At 30.5% G+C, this 23,326-nt stretch overlaps 2 protein-coding genes across 6 annotated transcripts; one reads left to right on the top strand and one right to left on the bottom strand.

The window, feature by feature from the left end:
- Nucleotides 1–1,162: 1,162 nt before the first annotated feature.
- On the bottom strand, nucleotides 1,163–19,813 carry fray (oxidative stress responsive kinase frayed). 5 transcript variants are annotated; one of them, XM_074117597.1, is made up of 13 exons: nucleotides 19,090–19,333; nucleotides 12,220–12,303; nucleotides 11,055–11,245; nucleotides 10,820–10,932; nucleotides 9,354–9,604; nucleotides 8,633–8,798; nucleotides 6,752–6,987; nucleotides 6,352–6,466; nucleotides 5,916–6,020; nucleotides 4,778–4,881; nucleotides 4,449–4,490; nucleotides 2,695–2,890; nucleotides 1,163–2,610 (listed from the first exon to the last, which is right to left on the bottom strand). In XM_074117597.1, exons 1-13 carry the CDS (start codon nucleotides 19,137–19,139, stop codon nucleotides 2,533–2,535), a joined length of 1,731 nt encoding a protein of 576 aa, XP_073973698.1. In that variant the 5' UTR covers nucleotides 19,140–19,333; the 3' UTR covers nucleotides 1,163–2,532. The 5 variants fall into 5 exon arrangements, with proteins under 5 accessions (XP_073973698.1, XP_073973702.1, XP_073973701.1 ...); XM_074117601.1 differs by lacking the exons at nucleotides 12,220–12,303; nucleotides 19,090–19,333 and adding an exon at nucleotides 19,675–19,813; XM_074117600.1 differs by lacking the exon at nucleotides 12,220–12,303 and having other exon boundaries at nucleotides 19,090–19,332.
- LOC141448861 (uncharacterized) lies at nucleotides 11,373–23,232 on the top strand. The gene is made up of 5 exons (XM_074117641.1): nucleotides 11,373–11,791; nucleotides 19,694–19,798; nucleotides 20,428–20,502; nucleotides 22,468–22,602; nucleotides 22,672–23,232. Exons 1-5 carry the CDS (start codon nucleotides 11,765–11,767, stop codon nucleotides 22,861–22,863), a joined length of 534 nt encoding a protein of 177 aa, XP_073973742.1. The 5' UTR covers nucleotides 11,373–11,764; the 3' UTR covers nucleotides 22,864–23,232.
- The last annotated feature ends 94 nt before the right edge of the window (nucleotides 23,233–23,326 follow it).

Raw genomic sequence — 23,326 nt, forward strand, 5'->3', positions numbered from 1 at the left:
ATTTTTTTTTTATAATAAAAGAAAGTATTATTTTTTAAATAATATCTGAAACATGCTGATTTTGAAACATCACTAAGCATTAACATTTGTTATTACCTGAATGAGGAATGTATCGCTGATTTTGCCCATCGTAGTACGTTTGTTAAATTCCTTACAGATTTTGCACTTTCATTCATTATCAGCTAAGATTAATCAGTTTTAAGTATATACTGGATAGTGAAATCTACTTTAACCATGCTTCTAAGTTAGCGATTGCGGAGTTCCTACAAGCAAGGTTCTACTTAAACTGCAACTTTTTCAAGTGCTCACTTGGACACGTCTATGGTTCTATGCAATTTTAAACTTAAACTAGATTTAATTTCAAATTTTCCCAATTTGCTCCAGGCCAGAAGTAGAAGCTTAGCAGTACGACACTAACCTGACCTAGGAAAATATAAACAGTCTGTCCGAATAAGCAAGTTGCGAAACAATTGTGCCCCGATATTTTAAGATAAAAATATGAAATTCTAGAATCGTATTTTTCTGCAACACCCAAACTACAAAAAAAAAAACCTATTCAACGACTAATGAGGGTTTACCAAAATCAATCATAGGAAGTAATTTAGTGCAAAACCTTCAAGCTTTATCCACGAGTCTCCCCTCTCCATTTTTAAATTAAATTAAAAAGAACAGCAGGGGTACTCTACAACAGATCCCGAGGTTCACGATCTAATAGGCTGTTACACAAGGAATCTAATCCATTCTAAACTTACCTAATTTTTAGATAGAAGATTTAGAATGCAGATGTATACATGTTTATAGATAGTTTTATTAGAGTTATGCGATAAAGGACTGGGAGGAGGATGTGCCAAAAGAAAATTAATATTCTTCTTTACATTTTATATTTCATATTATTGTAATATATATATTCAGTAGGGGTCTAATATAATTTTTTGTAAATTCGATAGAAAATCACGTAAATTACTTATGCGTGGGGCGCCTATGCCGAAATCAAGTTTTTACTTAAAACCGTCTGTCATCTCAGCCATTGAAAACTTTGAAAATAAGAAATACATTATTGACTTAATTTGTATTACTTTTTGGGCAACAACGCAAATTAGAAAACAGATTGTATGGTCAAATATTTTCTAAGATTCTAAGGGGGGAAAAAAACTAAATAAAATTATTGCTTTTTTTTTGCATTTTACTATATTTCACAGAAAACAGTGTCTTTATGTACAATTAATTTTTTTTCTGTTTTAATAGTTTTAAGTACATATAATTTATCCTTAGATTATTTTTCGTTTGAAATAACTATTCTCACTTCACCACCAAATATTAATAACTGAAGAATAACAAATACTTACAAATGTAAAAAGTAAATACTGACTAGCCAACAAAGATTATAATTAATTCTGCCACTTAAATGTAATTTATTTTTTTGAATTGATTTAACAAATTTATCATCCTATCTAACGTAGGTAATATAATAATAGGAAATATAAAGATTTACCCTCGAAAATTGTTCGAAAAACCAAAATGCACTTTTTGCAAGTATATTTATATATTAATTCACGAAAATAAATACTTTTGGTATGTAAAATTGAATTTTTTGCTAATAATTGCAAGCGAACGATAAAGAGAATTTTAGCCAAATAACTGCCGTTTGATAATGAAGATTCCGCTTTAAATTTGTTGCACTATGGAGCTACAATCCAGCCTTGAAGAAAAGAGCATAAATTGGTAAAAAAATCATTTTTCCAACCTAGTTCATGTCTTTTAAGCATTGTGTGATAAAATAATAAAGCTATGGTATCAATGTGTACGAACGATTTGAGAAGATTCTAGGCTAGTTCTTTTTTATTTCTCTTTATTTAGATAATATAATCTAGCTTACTTCACCAATGAAATTATACTTTAAAAAAGGAGGAAACAAAGCTAAACTCACAAAGCTATCATCCTGCATATTACCTACTTTTGTAATTACTTATTAGTTACTAAATTTAAATGCTGTTACATAAAAAAGTAGAAGCAATGAAAATTCAATTTCGTTGTCCAAATGGAGTAAAATTTTTTTCTGGCATTACATTAACGGAGATGTAATGGAAATTAACCAATTTATTCCGAATTGAATAAAGAATACTTATAGTCGATCGAAAGCAATGAATTATTATTTCCTTCCTTCTAATCCAATGTATCAAACAAAGAAAGAAAGAAAGAAAAAAAAAAGAAAAACAATCTAACTTTAGTTTAGCAGCTACGATAAGTATTAATGAAATACTTTATCACTTAAATTTAATTGGCAGTCTGTGATATCTTGTGAAAAAGAAATCAGACTAAAAAAATATAGGCCAATTTTTAAAAAGTGTATCGTTTTGAAAGCAATATTTCTCGAATATTTTTTTAAAATATTATTTTATTGTCTGTCTATTGGTTTGTCGCTAAACACGGACTCGTCACTATGAGTTATTTGAATTCTCTTTCTTCAGTATATTTTTGGCATCACATTTCTTCCTACATAATTCTCTTTTTAACTGTTATCCTGTCCTTTTCTTAATCAACTATCGTAATGGCCGCGTAACCTATCAGTGCAACATCAGAAGGAGTTTCATTGGGAGCAATACCAGAATTCTGAAAAGCACAACACAAATTACAGTAAAAGAATTTCGTTCTACATAAATTGCAAAATAGGATTTTTTTAAAATATTAAATTACCAAAGGAAAAGTAATTGAAGTATCTTTCGTAGCTTGAGACTGGCTATCCACTAGGCGCTGTAAGTTGCTTGAAATAGTAGAAACATCTTTTGGATCCACAAGCCCTGCGGCTACCAGTTCACAAGCTATCCCTTCAGCTTTGTCCTTACCGATCACAAATTCAAATCGAATATCATTTAATTCCCGTTTAGCATTCCTGAAAAAAATTAAAATTAGTTTATTTATTGATAAATAATATACCAACCCTATGAGATGAAAGGAAGATCAACAAAGCTTGTAGTCTGAAACAACGAAACATCACAAAAAATAGCTTAGATCACTCAAATTCTATTGCACCTTGGAAGGACATCTACGCGCTTCTTTTGGTATGTGTTTGTAAACATTAAGTTGATCCAAGAGTTTTCTTAGAAGTTTACAAGTTCATTAGCTTTTTTTTTTTTTTAATTAGTTTTTGAAAGTAACGTGGAAGATGTGAGCTTCTGAGAGTGTCAGATGTGCCACTAGGCCTGATCTCGAACTGTGAATGAAAGCGTTAAAAAGTAACTCTATTTGTTCATCAGTCTACGATCGAACACCGCTCAGATGTATTAGACGGAAGCGGAAGATTTTAAGGTTGTCTTTTTTGTGGTCATTCTAGGAATCGGCAAAAATGCCACGAACACCTGAAGCATACTCTGAATAAGTGGCTATTTCCAAAATAATTCAGAAGCTAAGCAGTACCACCAAAGATACAGCGGCTCCTTGAATCTCATTATAACCAGTCCAAATAAAAGCAACACCAGCACACTACTCTTCTGATTCATTCTCTCATTATTCAGATCAATTTTGTTGAGAAAAAAGATCGCAGTGAAGATCAAATAATAGTGTAAACGAAGCTTTCGTAAAGAGAAGTGACGATGAACGTAGCGACCACGTCGCTAATCAGCTCTACCACGGTTTGAGGTTTACAACCTACCTTAATGACTCACTTATTTATACAGAGACAAAATAAATAAAAAGCTAACGAACAGAAGAATCTTCAACTTTTCCTTCCATCTGCACCTGTTTTTGTTTTTCTGAAACTTCAATTGTCGGGGATATAAAGTAATTATAGTCTATCTGACTCGAAGACATCCTATATCAGACGAATGTGCCTTCCACTTGCATGGTCTGATTTTAGAAGGGAACAAATCTAGTATACGTGTGTTTTTTGTCCAGATATCCTTCCTATGAAGGACCGCGTTGTTTTACACAGTACATACAATCTAGAATAAAAATTGGAGTACGTATATACTCGAAAGAACTTCTCTAAAGGGTGTTGGTTTTGATGGTAAACACCCGTTTACTTAAATAATATTTTGTAATCTAATGTGATGTCCAGCCCTAAAGTTCCCCCCCAAAAAACCGATTTCTCTAAACAAAAAGTTTTAAAAATGTTTCAAATAAAAGTTATATCAATATGTGCAACTAGTGTATTAAATTTTGGCACTTATACATACCGAATATAGAATTTGAGCTTTATGGTTCTTTCCGTTTTTCGAATTATGCTGACCACAAGCATAACAGACCTTTTTGGGTCAAGAACTTTTTCGTACTTTAGGGGGGACTAAAAAACGTGCATTTCCATGAAAAACTCAAAAAATAGAAAATATGCACTCTTTCTCTTACAAGATGAAAGGAAGAAAAAAAGTTTGTAATAATTACAAAAATAATGTGGTGGTAAAATGTGGCAACTGTTTTTACTCATTGAAATATACATATAATGAAATGCTTACTTAATGTCCGGCAATATGAAGCAATGTTCCAAATAAGGCTTTCTACAAAATATGTTGAAGCAAAACTTGTAGCGCACAAAATAAGCGAAGCCGTTTGTGTTGGTCCATGTAAAATAAAAAGTATTAATACTACGATAAATTTCATTTATATTGCTTATTACTAACGCTCAATGTAGAATAACCAACAAAACAATAAAAATACCACCGAAGTAACCTCCTAAGCAACCAAATGTCAAATATTCATTGACCGAGTTTTCTGTCGTTTAGAGGTTTCATCTTTTCATTGCTAAAAATGTCAAAATTATTAGTTTTCTTATTCATACACTGACCTCATTCTAAGAACCAGATTTAGAGGATTTCCTTCAGATTCATTTAAATCTTTTTCACTGCCTGAAGAACATTCTTCCAGGTTGTTCATTGGCTTTGAAGACCCCTAATATTAAAAATAAAATAACTAGTTAGAATCTAGAAATTTTCCAATCTAATAAGATTAAAAATACTGGGATTCTAGTTAGAATCAAAGTGAGTTCTTTATCCAGCGATGTTAGGAATTTATATTATCATCTACAATACTTGTTAAATTTTGAAAAGCTTTACAAAATGCAAATATTGTTTTTAAAAGTCACTGTACACTACCGTTGCATTACTATTACAAAATCCTTTAACGAAGTAATAGCGTTAATAATGGGTTATGCGATAGCTTTTATGCTAAGTGAATCTAATTTTTACACACAATTTGAAGTTGCGATGGAGAACTAAAATAATGCGACGTTCGGAGCAACACTTTCAACAGACCAAAATACAAAAATCCGAAAAAAAAGTCTGTAAAATTTTCAATGTGAAGCCGAGCGAGCATTAACATCATTACGATGACGAATACTTCATTTATAAGTGAAGGGTTATTAATTTCTAATTGAACACGCACTTTGTAGTTGTCCGTTGTACACTGTTTGCTAGAAGAGTTAAACTGTCTTGGAGGTCATGACTAATTCCTATTAAAGCCCACCAAACGGATAATAGAAGTTCCTGAGGTTTCTATTTGCTTTTCGTACGCCCACACATTAAAGACAGAGGAAGTGAGAACAGGAAATTACTTCTTCCACTTTACTTGTCCGAACTTTTCATTAACGGATTAATTATGGTTTTATCTTTGAGCAAGTTACGTGAAGTAAAAACTATGACAATAAATTACTATTAAGGACGAACGTATCTGTTTTTAGAAAGTAACACACTGAAATTTTAGAGAAATATAGAACCCATTCGTCGGAAAACGGTACAATACACTGACAGGTGTATTTTTATCTATTACAAGTCAAAGTTAAAACCAGTTTAAACTTTATTTCAAATGAAAGTTGCGACGTTACTTTCTTATCAAATTACGGTAGTCATTCAGTGCCTTTAATTGATAAGCTATAAATTAGAATAATATAAAAAATTCTGTTCAATGTTAAAATTATCAATTCTTACCTCTTCATCACTAGACATGCCTCCTTCTTCTTCCGATGACCAAACCCATTCTCCTGTAACTGTTCTGTGCAGTCTGCCAGATGTTCCTGGTTGCCTTTTCGCTGCCTGCAAGTAGTTACAACACTTAAAATTAACGATATGATAAAAAAAGAAGAACCATGCTTGAATTAACAAGTTTTTTTTTTTCAATGAATGTAAATTGCAATAAAAGAATTTAAATTGACTCTTGATCCATTTAAAACAAATTGTCAGAGTGAAAATAACATTAACTTTGAAACTGAGTTTGGGTCTGAAGTACTGGCTAATGTTGCAGACTAAGCACGATTTTCAATATATTTTGTGATAGTGCGGAATTACATATACAAATAGACATGCGCGCTACAATGGATACAAACATTACCGTTTACATTAAGTAATTACAAAAATTGAGAATTACCTTTTGTACCCTAGTCTCTAGGCTAGGACCGATTGCTACAAGTGTCTGTTGCAGGTACTTCCTATCTTTAGCTTTCTTGAAAAATGGATGTTTCAAGAGTTCAGTAGCTGTAGGCCTAGAGGACATAGACAAATGGCTTTCATTTCTCTTCACAGAATAGAGTATTCATTTATGAATTTCATTGCAAATTATCTGCAAGAAAGTGGATAAATTAAGTGCAACAAGTCAGAGAATTGATTAAATGATTATATACTTTTGCTTAAAAGAAATCTTACATTTGTATTAAATTTCATTGCACTTTTTGAGATTCCTAGATTTGCTAATAAAAATCAAATGAATAATGTACTAGACAAATTGAATTAAAGAGAATCTGAATAGCGACAGTAAAAAAAAATCTTACCTTTTACAAGGTTCTTTATGTAAACAATCTGTGATCATCTTTCTAAATGATTTACCATATGCTCGATATTGATCCTTATCATCAGCGCCGGTGTCCAGTGTAGGAGGTTCATTTTGTAAAGTTAACATCAACACTTTCATTGGTGGATATTTGTGATAAGGTGCAGTACCAGTGGCCATCTCTATCGCAGTAATTCCAAAAGACCAGATGTCAGCTTTGAAATCATATCCATGATCCTTAAAAATAATAGTAAATAATACTAACTGTTTAATACTACTTCTCATTTAATATTCAACCTAATCTTACAGAGAGAGGACGCAACTTGTAAACAAAGTTCTTATATTAGCTTAGCCCTGAAGGCTGCGCTTAACAGAGAAATTAAAATCAAAATAATATAATTAAAAAACTAAAATATAAATAATAAATATAAAAACAAAAAATTACAACGCAAAAGTACTGTTTCAATCGCACATTTAGCGTGAGACAGAAACATAGTTGAAGTCGAATTCTCTGGATTAGATTAATCAATCGATCAGGGATATAATAAACATACGTGCTACGACAGATAAAATAAGAGGTACTATTAGCATTAATACCTAATCACTTTTTCAATAATTATGCAGCATTGTTATAACTATTTTTTGTTTTTGTTTTTAAGGCGCGTCATCATCTAAGGTTATTGGTTATATTTTTTTGTTTCCAAATAAACAAAAACAATCGTGAGTTAATGAACTTTCAAATGAAAGTCAAATAATAAAAAAAGAAAGCAACCATTAAAAATTGTCAGCATTCTACATATTCCTTGAAAGTCATTAACCTCTTATAATTTTATCTCAGGAGAAGTAATGACTGAAATAAAGATATTTTTTTTATAAATATTTTATCTTAAACAAAAGAATTATTAGGCGTGGTTACAAAATAACTTTGCCTCAAAAATACATCGCATTCATGCCGAACGAAATAATAGACTATTTAATGGGACTCTTTTTAGCCAGCAGCAAAAGCCCGTTTCGTCTGCCGACCTATTACTGTTGAAAAACATAACTAAATTTGCCTTCAAAGGTGCCTACTCTGGCTCGCAAGACACGTTAGCCTGGAGGTTATCAACTGCTCTCAGTATATGAGGAGGCACTTTTAAGGGCACAGTACATGCTTCACAAGTTGAGTAAAGTGCATTACTTGATAAATTAAGGAATAAGTTTGATCTTTTACATGAAAGACATTGGTCATTTAAATATGTGGCAGGAGGTTTCCAATTTTTTTGGTAATTAAACTCAACTCTCCCAAAATTACCAAATAATTATTAAACCTTCTTGTTTGTAACAGATGTAAAATTAATTTTTGGCCATTTTGTGTATGCTTGAGAACTTCTAAAGCTCTTAATATTTGATTTTTCTTAGAGAAATCACTCGGAAAACGACTTATTTCCCGATATTAAAAAAAATACTAGCTTTACTGCCATGGCAATATTTTTAGTAGAAAGGGGATGAAAAAATACATAAAAATGACCTATCGTGTGCTCTTCTTTCTCTTTGATAACAAGTTAAAAAATTGAAATCTGATTATGAATATCTGATTTTGAAATGGCCTAGCACCTTTAATTTTGAAGATATCGAATTGCGGTTTCCGGTTTCTTTCATAACTTTTTATACTCTTTAAAACTGATTATATGAAAATGGGGGTCAACTGCGAACCCTCACTTTTGGTCGCGCGTCAGCCGCGTATGCGGGCAGGAATCTAAAATCAAGTCTCATATTCTGAAACTAGAGGTGACGGGCAACAAATTTTTCCTCTACCATTTTTTGCCCAGATTAACCGTTTAAGCAAGAAATGCATTTGCGCCTTCTTAAAATTAACACCCTGTATTTGTATTTAACTTACTTGTTCCATAACTTCAGGCGCCATCCAGCAAGGTGTTCCGACAAAGGTATGTCTCACTTTCTGTCTAGATAAATCCCTGCCAGTAGCCAACCAAGCACTAACACCAAAATCGGCTATTTGTACTGTACCATCTTCTCCCAACAGAATATTACCCGCTTTTATATCTCTATTAGGAAATAAAAATGTTATGGTAAAAAAAGAAATAAATTTGAAATTTGATATTTTTTTAATTAATCTGATTTAAATTTGAATTTTAATCAGCTAAGCTGATCATTATCTCTAAATATTAAATAATAGTTGGTACAATCGTATCATTACAACTGTTGGGTTGGATTGGACTAATATATCCTTTTCAAAATAAAGAACAGGATTTTTTTTAGCAGTTTGGCTTAAATTAAAAACGCATGTTCCTATGATTAAAAGACTATAAAACTATAATCAAAACAAGCTAAAATTTAGCCAAACCATTACTTTTGCTACATTAGCTTTTACTTTTATTATATCTAAAAAAAAACATTCAATTATTCAGCCGTGTCTGTAATCCTGGTACTGGAAGGGATATAAAAGGGGGAGATCCTTAAACATGGAAATACTTTAACTTTATCATCAGCATATTTAAACTAGGATATTACATGAGTATAGTCAACCACATAATAGACAGAATACAAAATACTCGTTAACAAAAACAAACAAATAAAACAAATAACAATAATAATCGTACCTATGTATTTGCCCGTTACTATGGAAATATTCCAAGCCTTTGAGTACTTCCTTAAGGACGGTCGCTATTGTTGCTTCATCAAAAACTCCATGTTTGCAATTAGTACTTCTCATTTTATGTTTAATAATGTCAAGAAGAGAACCTCCCTCTAACAATCTTAAAACCAGCCACAGCTCCTCCTTTACTACGAAACTTGTGTAGTAAGTGACAACGTTTTCGTGGTTGCAAGACGACATAGCCTGGATTTCTTTCTACAAACATAATTAGATTATCAATGAGGTACTTCTGATAAATAATTAAGAGGAATGAGCAATGATAAAGGTTTAACTAGAACTAATTAAATAGCTTTAAATTTTGTCCATTCATCAGTTGAATGGTTAGTACTGATTTTCCTGATTGAGTTTTTATCTACCTAAAGATGGATATTTACTTTGAGCATTAACTTAAAAAGAAAAAATAAATTAACTCTAAACAATCTGCTTCTAAAAAAAATTATTTTTTTATGTAGGAAAAGTAACTAGCTATATGGAGATACAAAATAGCAAAATATTATACTGAATTCAGTGGAATTAAACAAATTGGAATGAGTTGAACATAACGTTATACCCAACAAGTCATTTTGTGATCATTACAACTATACACCGTCCATGTATGAATCAATTAGCAAAGCATCTTCAATTATTGTTGATAAGTACACTAATCAGAGAGCGAGAAGGTGTTACCAAATAATTTCTATTGGGTAAAGACATTAACTTCGAACATTTTTATAATATATTTAATATACTACTTTTATTTAAGCTTTTAAAAATTCATTTTGATATCAATTAAAAATTGATTGAAAATAAAATGTTAATTAAATTACACTCTAAGAAAAGTATTTTAGGTTTCTGAAATTTTAGTGAAGCGATACGCCTTGGAAAATAAACATGAAGAACCATAAATACTGTTTACGTTTGATTTACCTTATCATATCAGTTTTCAAGTTTATTGGATACATAAAAACCATATTGCAAAAGTTTACAAATTGTAAGACAAACAATGATTACTGTGTAACGATAAAGCTAACATTAAATGTTGCTTTCCAACTTACAAATAGTATCCCATTAACCTCTAAGACTAAGTTACATAAAATATTAAGAAAGCCCAAATATAGAGAATTCATTAACGCCTTCTTTCAGTATGATGAAAAGATATCCTTACATCCATATCCATTGCTAACCAATTGATCCAATAAATAATAAACAAAATGTAATACATATTACAAATGTATTTAGGTTGCAAGATATGGGCATCGAAATGTAATACATACCCGGATTTAGCTTGAGCTGAGCTGTTTTATGTTCTTCTTAATGCTATTATTTTTGTTTCTAATTTCATTTTAATTAATTTAAAAAGAAATTCTAAATAAGATTTCTTTTACGAATCATAAGAATATTTTAAGGTTAGGTTTTCTTTGGTACACTTACCAAAAGTTCGTCCATACTTGTGTTCCATTTTTCCAGATTTATCCTTTTTATTGCACATTTCTCCTGACGTGGTTTGCAGAATGCCCCATGAACCACTGCAGTTGCTCCAACACCTTTATCAGGGAGAGAGAAAATTTCTTTTAGTTTTAACGGCACAGCACAGTCTTCAGGTTCTTTTCTGACTTCACTAAATTCTCAATCCTTTCACTTGGTTTAGGTGTATAAAAATACGAACCTATGACATCTTTTAATTCATAATCGTCCTTTGTGTTCGGCCAAGGTGTGTGACTCGCGGCCATCTTCTCGCGGTACAAACTGGCATTCTCTTTCGTCACGATCAAACGGAGTGGGGGCATCTCGCCGGTAGATGACTTCCGACGGAATATTCCCGGGGAACCCGGCGGCATTACACCCGGGGAAATTTTCCTGCGAAAATTGTTTTTCGTATTAACTAATGTCTTGTATGTTTAATAATATTGAAATTAAACAGATTATTTTGCTGCGACACCTTGACCATGTACCAACCTACTTCACTTAGAAATTCTGCTTTTTGTTATCAAATTTTAATAAGTATATGAATTATAATAAACTTGTTACACTATAGTCCGCATTTTTAAAAGCTAAACCTAATATATAATATGCGATTATAATGAAAGGAAAGTCGATTATGATTTTTGTAAAAAGAAGCTTGTAATTTGTATTCTAATGAAACAGTGTCCCATTCGCAAAATTCATTCTGTTCTTCAAATAAGAATCAGTGAGGCCAGGACCTGGTGATGAAGCTAAAATTGGCATGCTTTTTCAAATTATAGTAGATTTCTTGGAGGGAGAAAAAATAACATTTTGTTTTTTATCTAATGCGGCAACAGATGGCTGTTGATTGCACTGATATAAAACAAAAAATTTTCCTTATGCCATAAATCACATCTGGATATAATAAGTACAATGCTTACCATTACCGAGAAATATAAGGTATGTAGAAATTGATGAATAAAATGTATGTTTCCATAAACCACTTAATTTTAAGCTACCTAAAGTCATAATTTTTCAATTTCCTTTAACTCCACTTTGATCAAATGATTTTTTTTTTTTTAATTACATCTTTTAATTTAATAAGGAATAAGAATAAACTACCGTCTACTGATCAAAAATCTCTTTTTCTAAGAAAGTTGAAACTTTAGACATGTAGGATAAACCAACCCACTCAAATCCTTTGTAACATAATTCTCCATCTAGTTGCAAGCAGTGAAAGGCTAATTTATATTTAGCAAAAATATAGTAAAATCATATTGATAGTTAACTTAAAAGTAATAATATAAAACAATAAGTGCCATTTTTTATTTAGTTGCGGGTGATGATGAATTTTATATTTTGCCAAAAATGATAAATACTCATCCCACCTGAATTTTGCGGGCGCTAAAGCTGAAAGCACATTGGATCTATCCTGGAAAATGATGTGCGGCATATTCTCTTTCGTTGAGTTCCTGTACCATAAATAACGGCATAAAGTAGTATCGGAGTTTAGAGAAGTAAAGTATGATAAAGAAAAGATAAAGCGTCCAGAAATAGAAGAATAGCGCGAGGCATGCCGGGTAATCCTACAGGTACAAACATTTTTACTTTATATTGCTACAACAGATTACTCCAATTTTCTTCGGGACCCTAAGGTGATTTCTCTGCAAACCCAGATTTCAAAAAATTCTGAAAACTCACAAATCGAAATACTTGAAAAAGTTTTCTCTGGGCACTTTTTTTAGCGGGTTCTTATACTTAATATCTGCTAGTAACTGGTCCATGTTCTTCTCGTATTTTTATACATTCTCCCACAACAGCATTAAATATTTATAAATTAGCATTTTAGATTGTAGATTTGATATTTTTTGAGTTTAAACAAAAGGAAGAAAAGGAACTTTTTGTTGCTAAGAATAGCAAAATGTGTGAATTAATTTTCATTCACACATGATAATGGCTTTTTGTTCAGTTATAATGAGCCAATCATCGTTTGAAATAATAAATTCTACAAATACATACATACATCTGAACATTATGTTTTATTGGTAAAATAACTATACATTAGAGATATAAGCCTTAAAAAGCCAAGATTTTTAGCTTTCATCTTTCATGATAATTTTTTTTATTGTTTTCCTTATAGTGTAATGTAAAGTATTACTTTCACGCATATTTTCAAATATAAATATTCACTTCTAATAAATTTGAGGTTCTTTGAAACAAAAAAAAAAACAACTTTTTTAGAAATTGATATAATGAAGTCGGTGTATATAGTCATTTCACATTAAACAATCGTAATTTGTTAACTTTGTATTCTAATTAGACCCTTAGGTCTAATTACAATACAATTTAGGTCTATTACAATATATCTCTCCAGTTTGTAACTTTCATTAAGTATTCGGTATTTTTCTGCGACTACAGATTTCATGCCCCTTTTCCCAGTGAAATATTTGTAGGTAAACCTTTGAAGAATTACCTAACTTAATGAAATAATTTGAAGTACGATGACAAGTTTTTAAAACTTTAATAACTGCAGTAAAAGAAGAGTAATAACAAGAGATAAGAGATTTTTCTCTTAGCCCAGTATCTCAGCTAAATTGTTACTCTTTCATATATTATTCAATACACATATAATGTACCGTCCTTCATGCTGTTATAAAAGCTTCATTAACGGTTTTTTATTTAAATTTTTCCATCCTTAATTTTTTGTTTTCATTTGATTTTGTATTTTATTTCAGCGTTATATTTACCATAACTTGAAATGAAGAAATAAATAAGCGTTAATATTTCATTTCATTGAAGTGGATAAGTTTTAGGCTTGATTTCAAATTTTCAAAGTTGAATTATTAACGAAAATACGTGTTTTATGGTCCTTGAGACAGGAAGAGTTTTCCACTTTCTATGATCGTACATGTAAACTGAGCATTTAGCACCTGCCGGTTAAAAACAAAAAAGCTATTCTCTTTACAATTTAAACCATACGTTGTACATCAAACTGATTGTTAATATTATTGCGGTTTAGAGGTCATTAATATTATTGCGCCCACTCGGTAGTATCGATCAAACTGTCGTCAAATCATCAATACTTTTACCTTCACATTTATATCATTGTCAAAATAAAAAAATATTAGAAATCTATAAACCGTAGGTAAGGGTCAGGGTTCTATTCCAGATACTATTATCTAATTCAAAAACTTATTTTATTTTTGTACAGAATCGCCTATCTTCGTAGAAAGAAGATTTAAAAAAAGGCAATCACATTTCTATCGAAATGATGGAAAATATTTGGTTAAAATGTGATCTAACAAATGTAGAAGTTTTTCAATTTTCCAGAAATAGCGGTTTAGAGGTCATTCGGATACGGATTTTATTTTCATATCGGTCTTGTGCGTCGCTCTGCGTATTTTTTTAATTCGCCAAAAAAACTTTATTTTCGCTAGGTTCCTAGGGGTGAACATTCGCTACCCTAGACTGTGTTTTCACTACATTGTACATTGGTTTTAACGCCAGGATGTATATGGAATATATATATATATATATAAAAAAAAATAATAACAGCTCATTGGAAGTGAGGGGCTGTCCAGGTGGTAGTCTTTTTCGAATTTTCTGTTATTTTCTAGGTCAAACAGTCCCAACTTAAGTGAAAATACCGTTAAAATACTAAATATTATAACATTATTTTGTAAAAAAAAAAAGAAAAACTTATATGGATTCCCGTCCTTGGGAAGTATCTTTTTGTTCCGCTGACGTGTTTTATATTTACATATCAATAATTATATACAAAAGCGGACATTTATTAATAGAATTACATTATATACCATTGTTAAAGAACAATATAGTTGACGTAATTAAGTAAATGAGAGTATGTTTTAATAAGTAAATTTTAATTATTAAATTATTTACGTGTCATACAAAATTTAGAATTTAGAAGATTTAGTTATTAGAATTGGAAATGTGCTGAACCAGAGCCTACCACTAGACATAAAAGTGTGACAATGTTTATTAACAATGTCTTAAACAATAAGGATGAGAACAATCTAGTTCAATTTAACTGTAGCATTATTGTTTTGTAACAAGGCCTTCCATTCAGCAATCCAGAATTCTTTTATATATCTGGAATAGAAGCGTGATAATCTGTTATTGCATTGGCCATGAATTTGTTTGACGCAGGGCTATTGACATTTTTATAATCTTGTTATTTGCATTGCCCTTGCCATTTAGCACAAGGCTAGGCGGTGGCCAAGGGTTGATCAAACCTATTTGATCAACCTCTGATCTTCTTTTTTAACAATCTTAATTAATTTTTAATAATAAATAAGGGTTAGTAAAAGTTACCAATAGGATATTTTTTTCATTCCCGTTAAAATCTATATTGAGTACCTGAAGTACGATCTTCTACAGTTTATTTTAATTTTCTCTTGCTAATTGGTAAAAGTAACAATTGTTGCTATTAGATTTTAAGTTTTTACGGTAAATACATTTTTTGAAGTTCTCTAAACACGAATAGGTGGTTTTTCACCAAATGGTTTGTGTGCTCATTATAATTCTAAAATGGAAATTGCAGAGACTTCAAATTTGATGTTCAGAATAAGTAGGTACTCTATGACACCTGATAATAAGATATTTTTATTTCTCTCTTTTTTTCGATAACATCTATAAATATTTCCTTAAAATATGGTGTACTGTTCACCGCACATACCGATCCGTCACATTTTATTTAAAACGTGTTCCTAGGAATATTATCCGGGTAACTTTATTCAAGCGGCTTACTTAGGATGCGATGAAGTGAAAACATCTCTTTAGACATTTGAACTATTCTAACACAATATTTGATTATTAGGTATGTTGCCAAAATTCCGAGCAGGAAGAATATCAGCACACCGGAAGTAATACTTTTACAGAAAGGATTTTTCGTGTTCTCTGTAATTTTCAAGGATTCATCTGAATGTGGACAAAACATGAGTTAATCCTTTTTGTCAGCTCGGATTGAAACTTTTTCTGGGAGAGTAAAGTGTAGGCTCAGACTGCAATGCTAATACGTATTGCGCAACTGTCTTCTGAAACCCTAGGCCTTAGATTTTATTTTAATGTAATGAGAAAATTAGTTGGTCATAAATCCACATGTAAGGCTTTATTTACTTAAGAGTAGATTCAGAGAAGCCGTGATGTCAACTTGCCTCTACAGCAACATTTTAGTGCTATTTTTCTGTACTACATTGAAGTCTTTTATTAAAAATGCTAAGTTTAAGAAAATTTAATTATGTGTAAATTGTGGAAAAAGAAAGTCGATCGAGTGTTAACTCCAGATTCACTCCATATCCACAATTTTGGTTATAAAACATCTGTAACACAGATAATATAATGTGCGGCAACCAAAAGCTGCTCCACTATGGATAATTATTCATTGAAGTAACAAGAACAATTTACGCCTTTGTTTAAATTCAACGAACTAAACGTTATAATACTTAATCACTCAAGAATTTCAGATCTAAAATTAAAATACAACTTTTTACTTTTTGTAAGAATGTAAGAAAATCTATTAAATATAATAAAAAATTATTTATTAAGTTTTGATTACTATCTTTAAAACATTTCTCATGAAAATAGTTCTGAATGTGAAATTTTTAAGTAACAATAAATGTATTAACGCATACGATTTGATGTAAGTGAAAAGCATACATAAAAATAAAGTTTTCGTCAAGAAGCGTCATAAAATTTACCTAATTACGAAATGCATTTATCAATTTATTGCGATTTTAATATAATAATTCAATTTATTATTATTCCATTACCTATGTATCATTTTATTGCATTAAAGATACATTCAACCCAACTAGTAATAATTTCTTAAACTACGAAAACAACTCACTGCTATTATTTAGAAGAATTGAAGATGTAAAGAAATAGCTGTCGAGCGGCTTTATTCTTTCTAATTTCTCTAATTACTCATAAGTAATCGTAATCGATATAAGAAATTTTCTATACTGATTTTTCATCTGAAATATGTTTCGAGATGATTGTAGTTAGAAAAAGTGGTTTTTAGAAAGTTATGACTGTCATTTTTTAATCTATTAAGTCTGGCTTGTTACAAAAAAATTACAGTTATAAAGGAGGATTTGATCTATATTATAAAGAAAATTTGGGGATTTTATCTTTTATAGAAAAAAAGAAAAAAATTGTCAAAGCTGGGTGTTTTTGAACGTTACGCTTTTTCGGGCACTTTTTGACGAACAACCTTTATACCTACCGGACAGTTTTAATATATGTACTCAAGAAAGATGTGAACATTAGTTCAAAAATTAAAACCAAATATGGTCTGTACTCTCACGACTTTTCTTAGACTAGTAATTACAGTGTGTAATGTATGTATGTATGTATGTTTCTATCTGTTACAATTTTCTGATAGACATCTGTGTATCGGTTGGGCCTGTCGTAAATGCCATAACCGATAAGTAAATTGATGTTATAATAACGTAATTGCGCCTCCATTAAATTTTATGATCGCCTCCAAAACACTATAGTATTAATAATAATTTGTCCTGGGAAAAAAATGAAAAAACGTAAACAGCATTCCAAGTTCACAAAAATCCATGAAGCCATTTTCGAAAATATTTAAAACCCAGCACTTATTTTGTAAAGTCGTTCTTCTGGTAAATCGAACCTAAAAATTTCAAATTCTAGTAATGCTTTTGATATTAATAGATATTCATAGATTACGAAACTATTTCTTATTCTGAAGTAATTCTTTATATGGGGGGAGAAGCTCAAAAAATATTTCAACATTCCATGTCTGATGTAAATATGAAATCATGAAACTGAAATTTAACTAAACGTTCTATCCTAAATGAAATATTTCAGGGTAACCTAAAGTTCCATCACAGTTTCATGCAGAGATCAATTATACATTTAGGGACTTAAAACTTTTCAATGAAAGCTGAGAGAACTGATTATCAAATGGATTTTAGAAATTGGTGTTTGGAAATATAGAAAAGTACAATTAGAAAACGTTTATATTCCTTCACTGATGTAGAATTATCAATAACGTGCGTGCAATCTCATTTTATACTTATTACATCATCACTTAAACTTGCGAAAGAAATTCTGTATTAGTTTTTTAATTTTAATTAAATAATGAGTTCAAAAGCAGTTGCAGTTTGATTAATGAACACAAGACGAATGAATCTTGCTAAAAGCTTAATTGTTATCGGATGTTTGAATAAAGGCAATTTTAAAAGTTCCCGTTTTTAAAAGCACTTTATTTTTTGTTTAATGATATTCAATAATTTTCATTACTAAGTATAGGGCAAAATTAAATATACTGATATACAAAATAATGATGAAGTAAACAAATTAATTAATCATCGTTAATTGCTTGATTTATAAATTAATGTAGCTGATGAATTTTGAAGTTATGTACACCATCTCTTTAAAAAAGAGAAGAAAAAAGTAACTGAATGTTGTTGATCACAGGGCTTGATCGTTTCAATGCTTATAAAGAACGCTTACACAATAAACCCCTCTGTTAAATGTATAAGTTTTTAATAGAAAGTAATTTTTTTTTTCTTTCAAAATTCAAACTAGTTCAATGTTAACCTTTTTTTTAGGCAGGGTTTTATTTTAAGTATTCAGATAATCTATTTATAATGAAATTAAATTAAGACAACTGGAACTCCTATTACTTGACCCTATCAAGATTTTCAACTTTAATTTAAAACATAATAATTTTTAAACGTTATCAGATAATCAACAATCACAGTGCCAAAGGTTGTTTTTGCTTCTCGTTTGCATAAAAGTGGCTATTGCTATATATAAAAATATTATGCGCAAATATTTTCTATTTTTCACTTCCTATTTTTCGTTACTAACATTTTTTTTTTTAATTATTGATAAGTATATAAAATAAAATAAAAAAAGTTGGGAATAATTTAAACTTTTAAATATTCTTATATAAACAGTATGAAGAGGTGAATTCCGAGACATGCTTACTGGACAATTGAATTCCTTGCATGCACTCGTCACTATTCCAACATTATTATTATTAATAATTAATTTAATAATCATTACTATTGCCAAAAAATTGAATACAGCATTTAAAAAAAAAATAATAATAAAATTCATTATAAAAACGTTTGTACCTTTATTTCCCACCAAGCAGATAATATCATAACATGTTGTGCGAAAAAGAATATGAAGCGTGAAAAAATATGTAAAAATGAACGTGAAAAAACAGGAATTGATAAACAAAAATACAAGGAAATCACCTCCGAGAATGGTCAGTATATTTGAAAGTTGCGTTTCGATCCAGAGACATAGCAGGAAATGTAAGGCACTTTTAGGTTCTTCAACATTAAAAAACAAACAAACAAAAACAACAAATTTCATAAAATCCTACTGTTAAGAGCGCCATAAAGGCGCAGCCCCAAGTTCATCACGCACTCTTTGCACCAACTTGCCTACAAACCTTGTGTTAAAGCAAAAGAAACTGACTGAACGCTTCAGCCTGAACTAAATTAAAAAATGACCTTTTAAGAATTGACCCCACTTTAAATGGTATCAATGTGAAGTACTGTTTAATACTCCTACCACCAGTTTAGGCCAGTTCAGACTTGAGATCTATCTGTGGCGACAATACTATTAGAAATAAAAAATATTACAAGTAAGTTCCCCACAAAATAAAATTAATAAAGAAAACGGAATAAGCATAAAATCAGATAAATCATTGCAACGAATACCCTTTTTCTTAACTTAAAAGCAAATGTATGTTATAGAGCACATATTCTTCCTATAATGTATTTGATTTTTCCATTTGAATATTAATATATTGAAAAATTAGGCTCTTTACCAACCTGAATATATTTCCTTTAGTTAAAGCGCTCGATCCACGTTGTTCGGCAGGGAGCAATTTTGATAGCACTTTTTACTGGGCTTCAGCTAGTAAGTTCAACTCATCAAAAAGAATCCTATGAAGATGTGAGTAAATTTGTTACTGATTTTAAAAGTAGAAAAGTTTTTTTTTTTAGTTCAAGAAAATTACTTCTTTTAAATTCCTTATTTCAACACTTTAACTTGGAGTCAATGGGTAGAATATTTATTTACAGTAATGATCAAAATCAGTACATTTTAGCCTTAAACACAAATGTCGGATTAACCCAAATAATTATGATAAGAGATTAGAAAAAAAAAAAAAAATTATCATTACAAAATGTTATATAATCTTGTATTGTCGAAATAAAACGTTAAAAGAAAACAAAGTTATACAATTGTCACACATTTGTTTGCTTATAATCTTTTATTGAAGTATTAAATGCAGTATTTATTTGATTTTTTCTTACTTCGGGCATTCCAAGAGTGCTTTTACATTTTGAACGAATTCAACTCTATGTTCATATGTTTTGTACAGCTTTTGATTACAAATACAAATTTTCGTTGCTGTCACAAAAAAAACACACCATTACATGTTTTTAATTCCAAACTTATAAAGCATTTGCATGTGTCTAAATGTCAAAACAATAAATCTAAAATACCTTTTTAAAAACAGATTTTTTTTAAATGCCTTTAGCAATGCGAAAAGTATCTAATGCTTTTGTTTATCATTTTAGGAATTCGACCAAGACATTACAAGTCAGGAACTCTTAAGGCAGAAAAGAAGTAGAGAAGCAATCTTTAGGGATGAAGTAAGTTTGTAAATATGATTGATTTCCTCAAGAGGAAATATTAATCATTTTAGTCAGTGATCCTTTACTCTTGGGCGGTAGCCATAAGAACAGCAAAAACCAATAAATCTTTACCAATCTCTATTTAAATGGACAGACAAAAAATTTAACCCAACTGTTCATTTGTCTTGAGCACTTAAAAAGATCTTCGCTTAGTTGGCCACAAGTTTGGGTCTGCCATACTTCCTTGAGGCCTCTGATTTCTTTCCAGGATCTTTTTCATACTTTACTTTCCTCAATTATTATCGACACATAATAGTGTACAATTCGATCGCTTTGTAATACAAGTAATGTAACTCCTTGTTCCTACTTCTTCTCTCTACAGCTTTCTCTTAGAAATATGTTGTTATAAAAATATATTTTTTTCAAATAAGAAGAATTTCAAATTTACTAAATACACAAACCCCTTCCAACTTAAAAATATGTTATCAACTGTTTGTTAGATTAAGTTGTTAAAAATTTTAACATCCGACGAGGCAAATTTATAGAATATTTCTATGCACGTAATTCGCTATTCATATCTATTCTTATTCATTATTCAAATCTATTCGTTAGCGAGCTATGAAAAATCCATGCACTAAAGTTAGAAATTGAAAGCCCAACCCTTTTAATAATAAAAAGGAAATATTGCGGCTCCCTTAGGTTATTTGTTAGGCGAATGAGTAATTTGTACTAGTGAGTATGTGTGATTTAAGTTGGAGATTGTCTGTGTCATCCAGCTCCTTCTCACCTGCCCTTTACAGCTCAACTGCGTTAGTAGAATTTAAAAATACTTACGTTCTCTGATGCAGAGAAAATTCATTAATTATATTTTTCAAAAAAATATTTACTGTTCTTGAGTTATCAATACTATCAATTAAAAAATTAAGTCTTGAGAAGTGTTCCAGAGCAGGTTGAGATTCAACCACAATTTCTCACCTTACCATTTGGCACTTATTGGCATCCAAATAAAGTAAATAAAGAATCTACTGTAGAATCAAGTCACTTTATTTTGGCTTGCAGTAAATACAAGAACGGTAACTGGCATCCAAATAACATTTTACTGAATATATTCTTGATACAAACTGGAAGCTCGGTTTGTTTGGCTTACAGCACAAGTTTAAGAGTTCAAGAGAGTAAGAGTTAGGACTTCCTGCCAACGAGATTGACAGTCATAAATCTTGGTAACTTCACTACAATCCCCACTCCTGTATTTATGGGGGCTAAACTTTTATGACTAATTTATGAAAATCCGTGATTTTTTAAATTGTTGTAGTATGTTAGAATAACTGCTTTAAGAAAAATTAATGTATGATGTATCTGGCTGATTCGCTTGGCAAGAGAGGCAAAAAAAAAAATGTGTGTGTTTCACACCACATCATAAAAATATAGAATGTATAAAAAGAAACTATCAATGAATGGTTCGTTGGTCACCCATTTATCCAGACAGCTGTTCTACTGAGGGGAGTTGAATGTTCTTTTCTAAATTCGCTAATATTTCTGTTCTAAGAGAAAATTAAGGCCATAATTTAATTGGTAGAAGCCCTTCTATTTTATGAAATTTGCATGAAAAGTTGGTTAATTTTTTTTTAATCGCCTCAACAGTCATGATTTAGAGGGATGCCCTTGAGAGGTCTGGCATCCGTGGGGAGATTATAACCTGTTGCGGTCACACAAAATCTTTTACTTTTAGTCGCCTTTGGATTGTATATCATGGGAATTTGACAGGAAGGATGATACGCCACTTTGACTCAGACAATAGGTCTGTTAAAAAGCCCGACAGCTTATTTTTTAGAGTGCATGTCTTGAATCACTGCACTCAGTAGCGTTTTTTTTTTTTTTCATTTTTTTTATCTGTTTATTTAAACTTCTTTACCATTGAATCTGAAATCTACTGAATAAAAATTGATAAAAAAAATCATGTTACTTTTAATAAATATTTTGCAGGAATACGAGTATTTACCTTTATGTGAGACCGAGAAGAAAGTTATAATATTCACTAGCAGTGAACACTATCAATATTATCCAAACAGCTATGTAAATGTCACATGTGTGAACTCACAAAGCTCTCATTATACACAGGTATGACTTTTTAAAATCTTTAAATCTTAACTTCAGAGAAGAAAATAACATTGTAATTTTTGTTATCAGAGGTGCGAAGAACCAGGATTTCATTGTGTTCAGACTATTCACAGTATGCCTATAATAAAGTTCAGGCGATATCCTTCAAGTTCTTGGAATGATGACGTTGTCGAGGAGTTTTTACAGGAAATATATGACTGTGAATGTAAGCATCCACAAAAACCAAGTGTCGATACATGTGATGTCAGAGATGAATTCTGAATACGACTACATATCGTATCAGAATTATGTCTAAAGAATAGATATTTCATGTAGTAAAATTAGTTCTTGGTTTACAATTATTCTTTCATTAATGACTAATATTGCGGACTGATTAATATTGTCTGAGATAGTCATTACATTTAAATATCAACGGTTCCTTCAAGAGTTTCAAGAGAAAGAAAATCTTTGAATTTAATTGTAAACATTTCATAAATATACTTAGACTTTCAGGAAGATGTCATTTTTACTTTCTCTTTTTCCAAAAGAGATTTCACTCGATGTATCCATTTGGAGTCTAAATTATAAAAAAAACTTGTTTCTATAAAAAAAGTCTGTGAAGAGTGTGTGAAAATTTAAAGCAAAACCGGAAAATAACTTTATAACAAATAAAAGTGACATTTTAATATAAAATAAGACGACTAAAAACGGCTTTAGAAAAAACTAAAACAACAGGAGATTTCAT

The sequence above is a fragment of the Rhodnius prolixus genome, unplaced genomic scaffold, assembly GCF_049639745.1.
Source record: "Rhodnius prolixus isolate KJV_2025 unplaced genomic scaffold, Rpr scaffold_2, whole genome shotgun sequence".
Taxonomy (NCBI): domain Eukaryota; kingdom Metazoa; phylum Arthropoda; class Insecta; order Hemiptera; family Reduviidae; genus Rhodnius; species Rhodnius prolixus.

Bases quoted from the DNA above. Each gene is read 5' to 3' on its own strand.
- LOC141448861 (XM_074117641.1), top strand. From the start codon at position 11,765: ATGCTTACCATTACCGAGAAATATAAG. The intron at 19,799-20,427 runs GTGAGTAAATTT...TTATCATTTTAG, and splicing joins AAAAAGAATCCTATGAAGAT to GAATTCGACCAAGACATTAC. The intron at 20,503-22,467 runs GTAAGTTTGTAA...AATATTTTGCAG, and splicing joins AAGCAATCTTTAGGGATGAA to GAATACGAGTATTTACCTTT.
- fray (XM_074117597.1), bottom strand. From the start codon at position 19,139: ATGTCTCTGGATCGAAACGCAACTTTCAAATATACTGACCATTCTCGG. The intron at 6,467-6,751 runs GTAAGATTTTTT...TATGTCCTCTAG, and splicing joins CATAAAGAACCTTGTAAAAG to GCCTACAGCTACTGAACTCT. The intron at 4,491-4,777 runs GTCAGTGTATGA...CATATTTTGTAG, and splicing joins AATCTGGTTCTTAGAATGAG to AAAGCCTTATTTGGAACATT.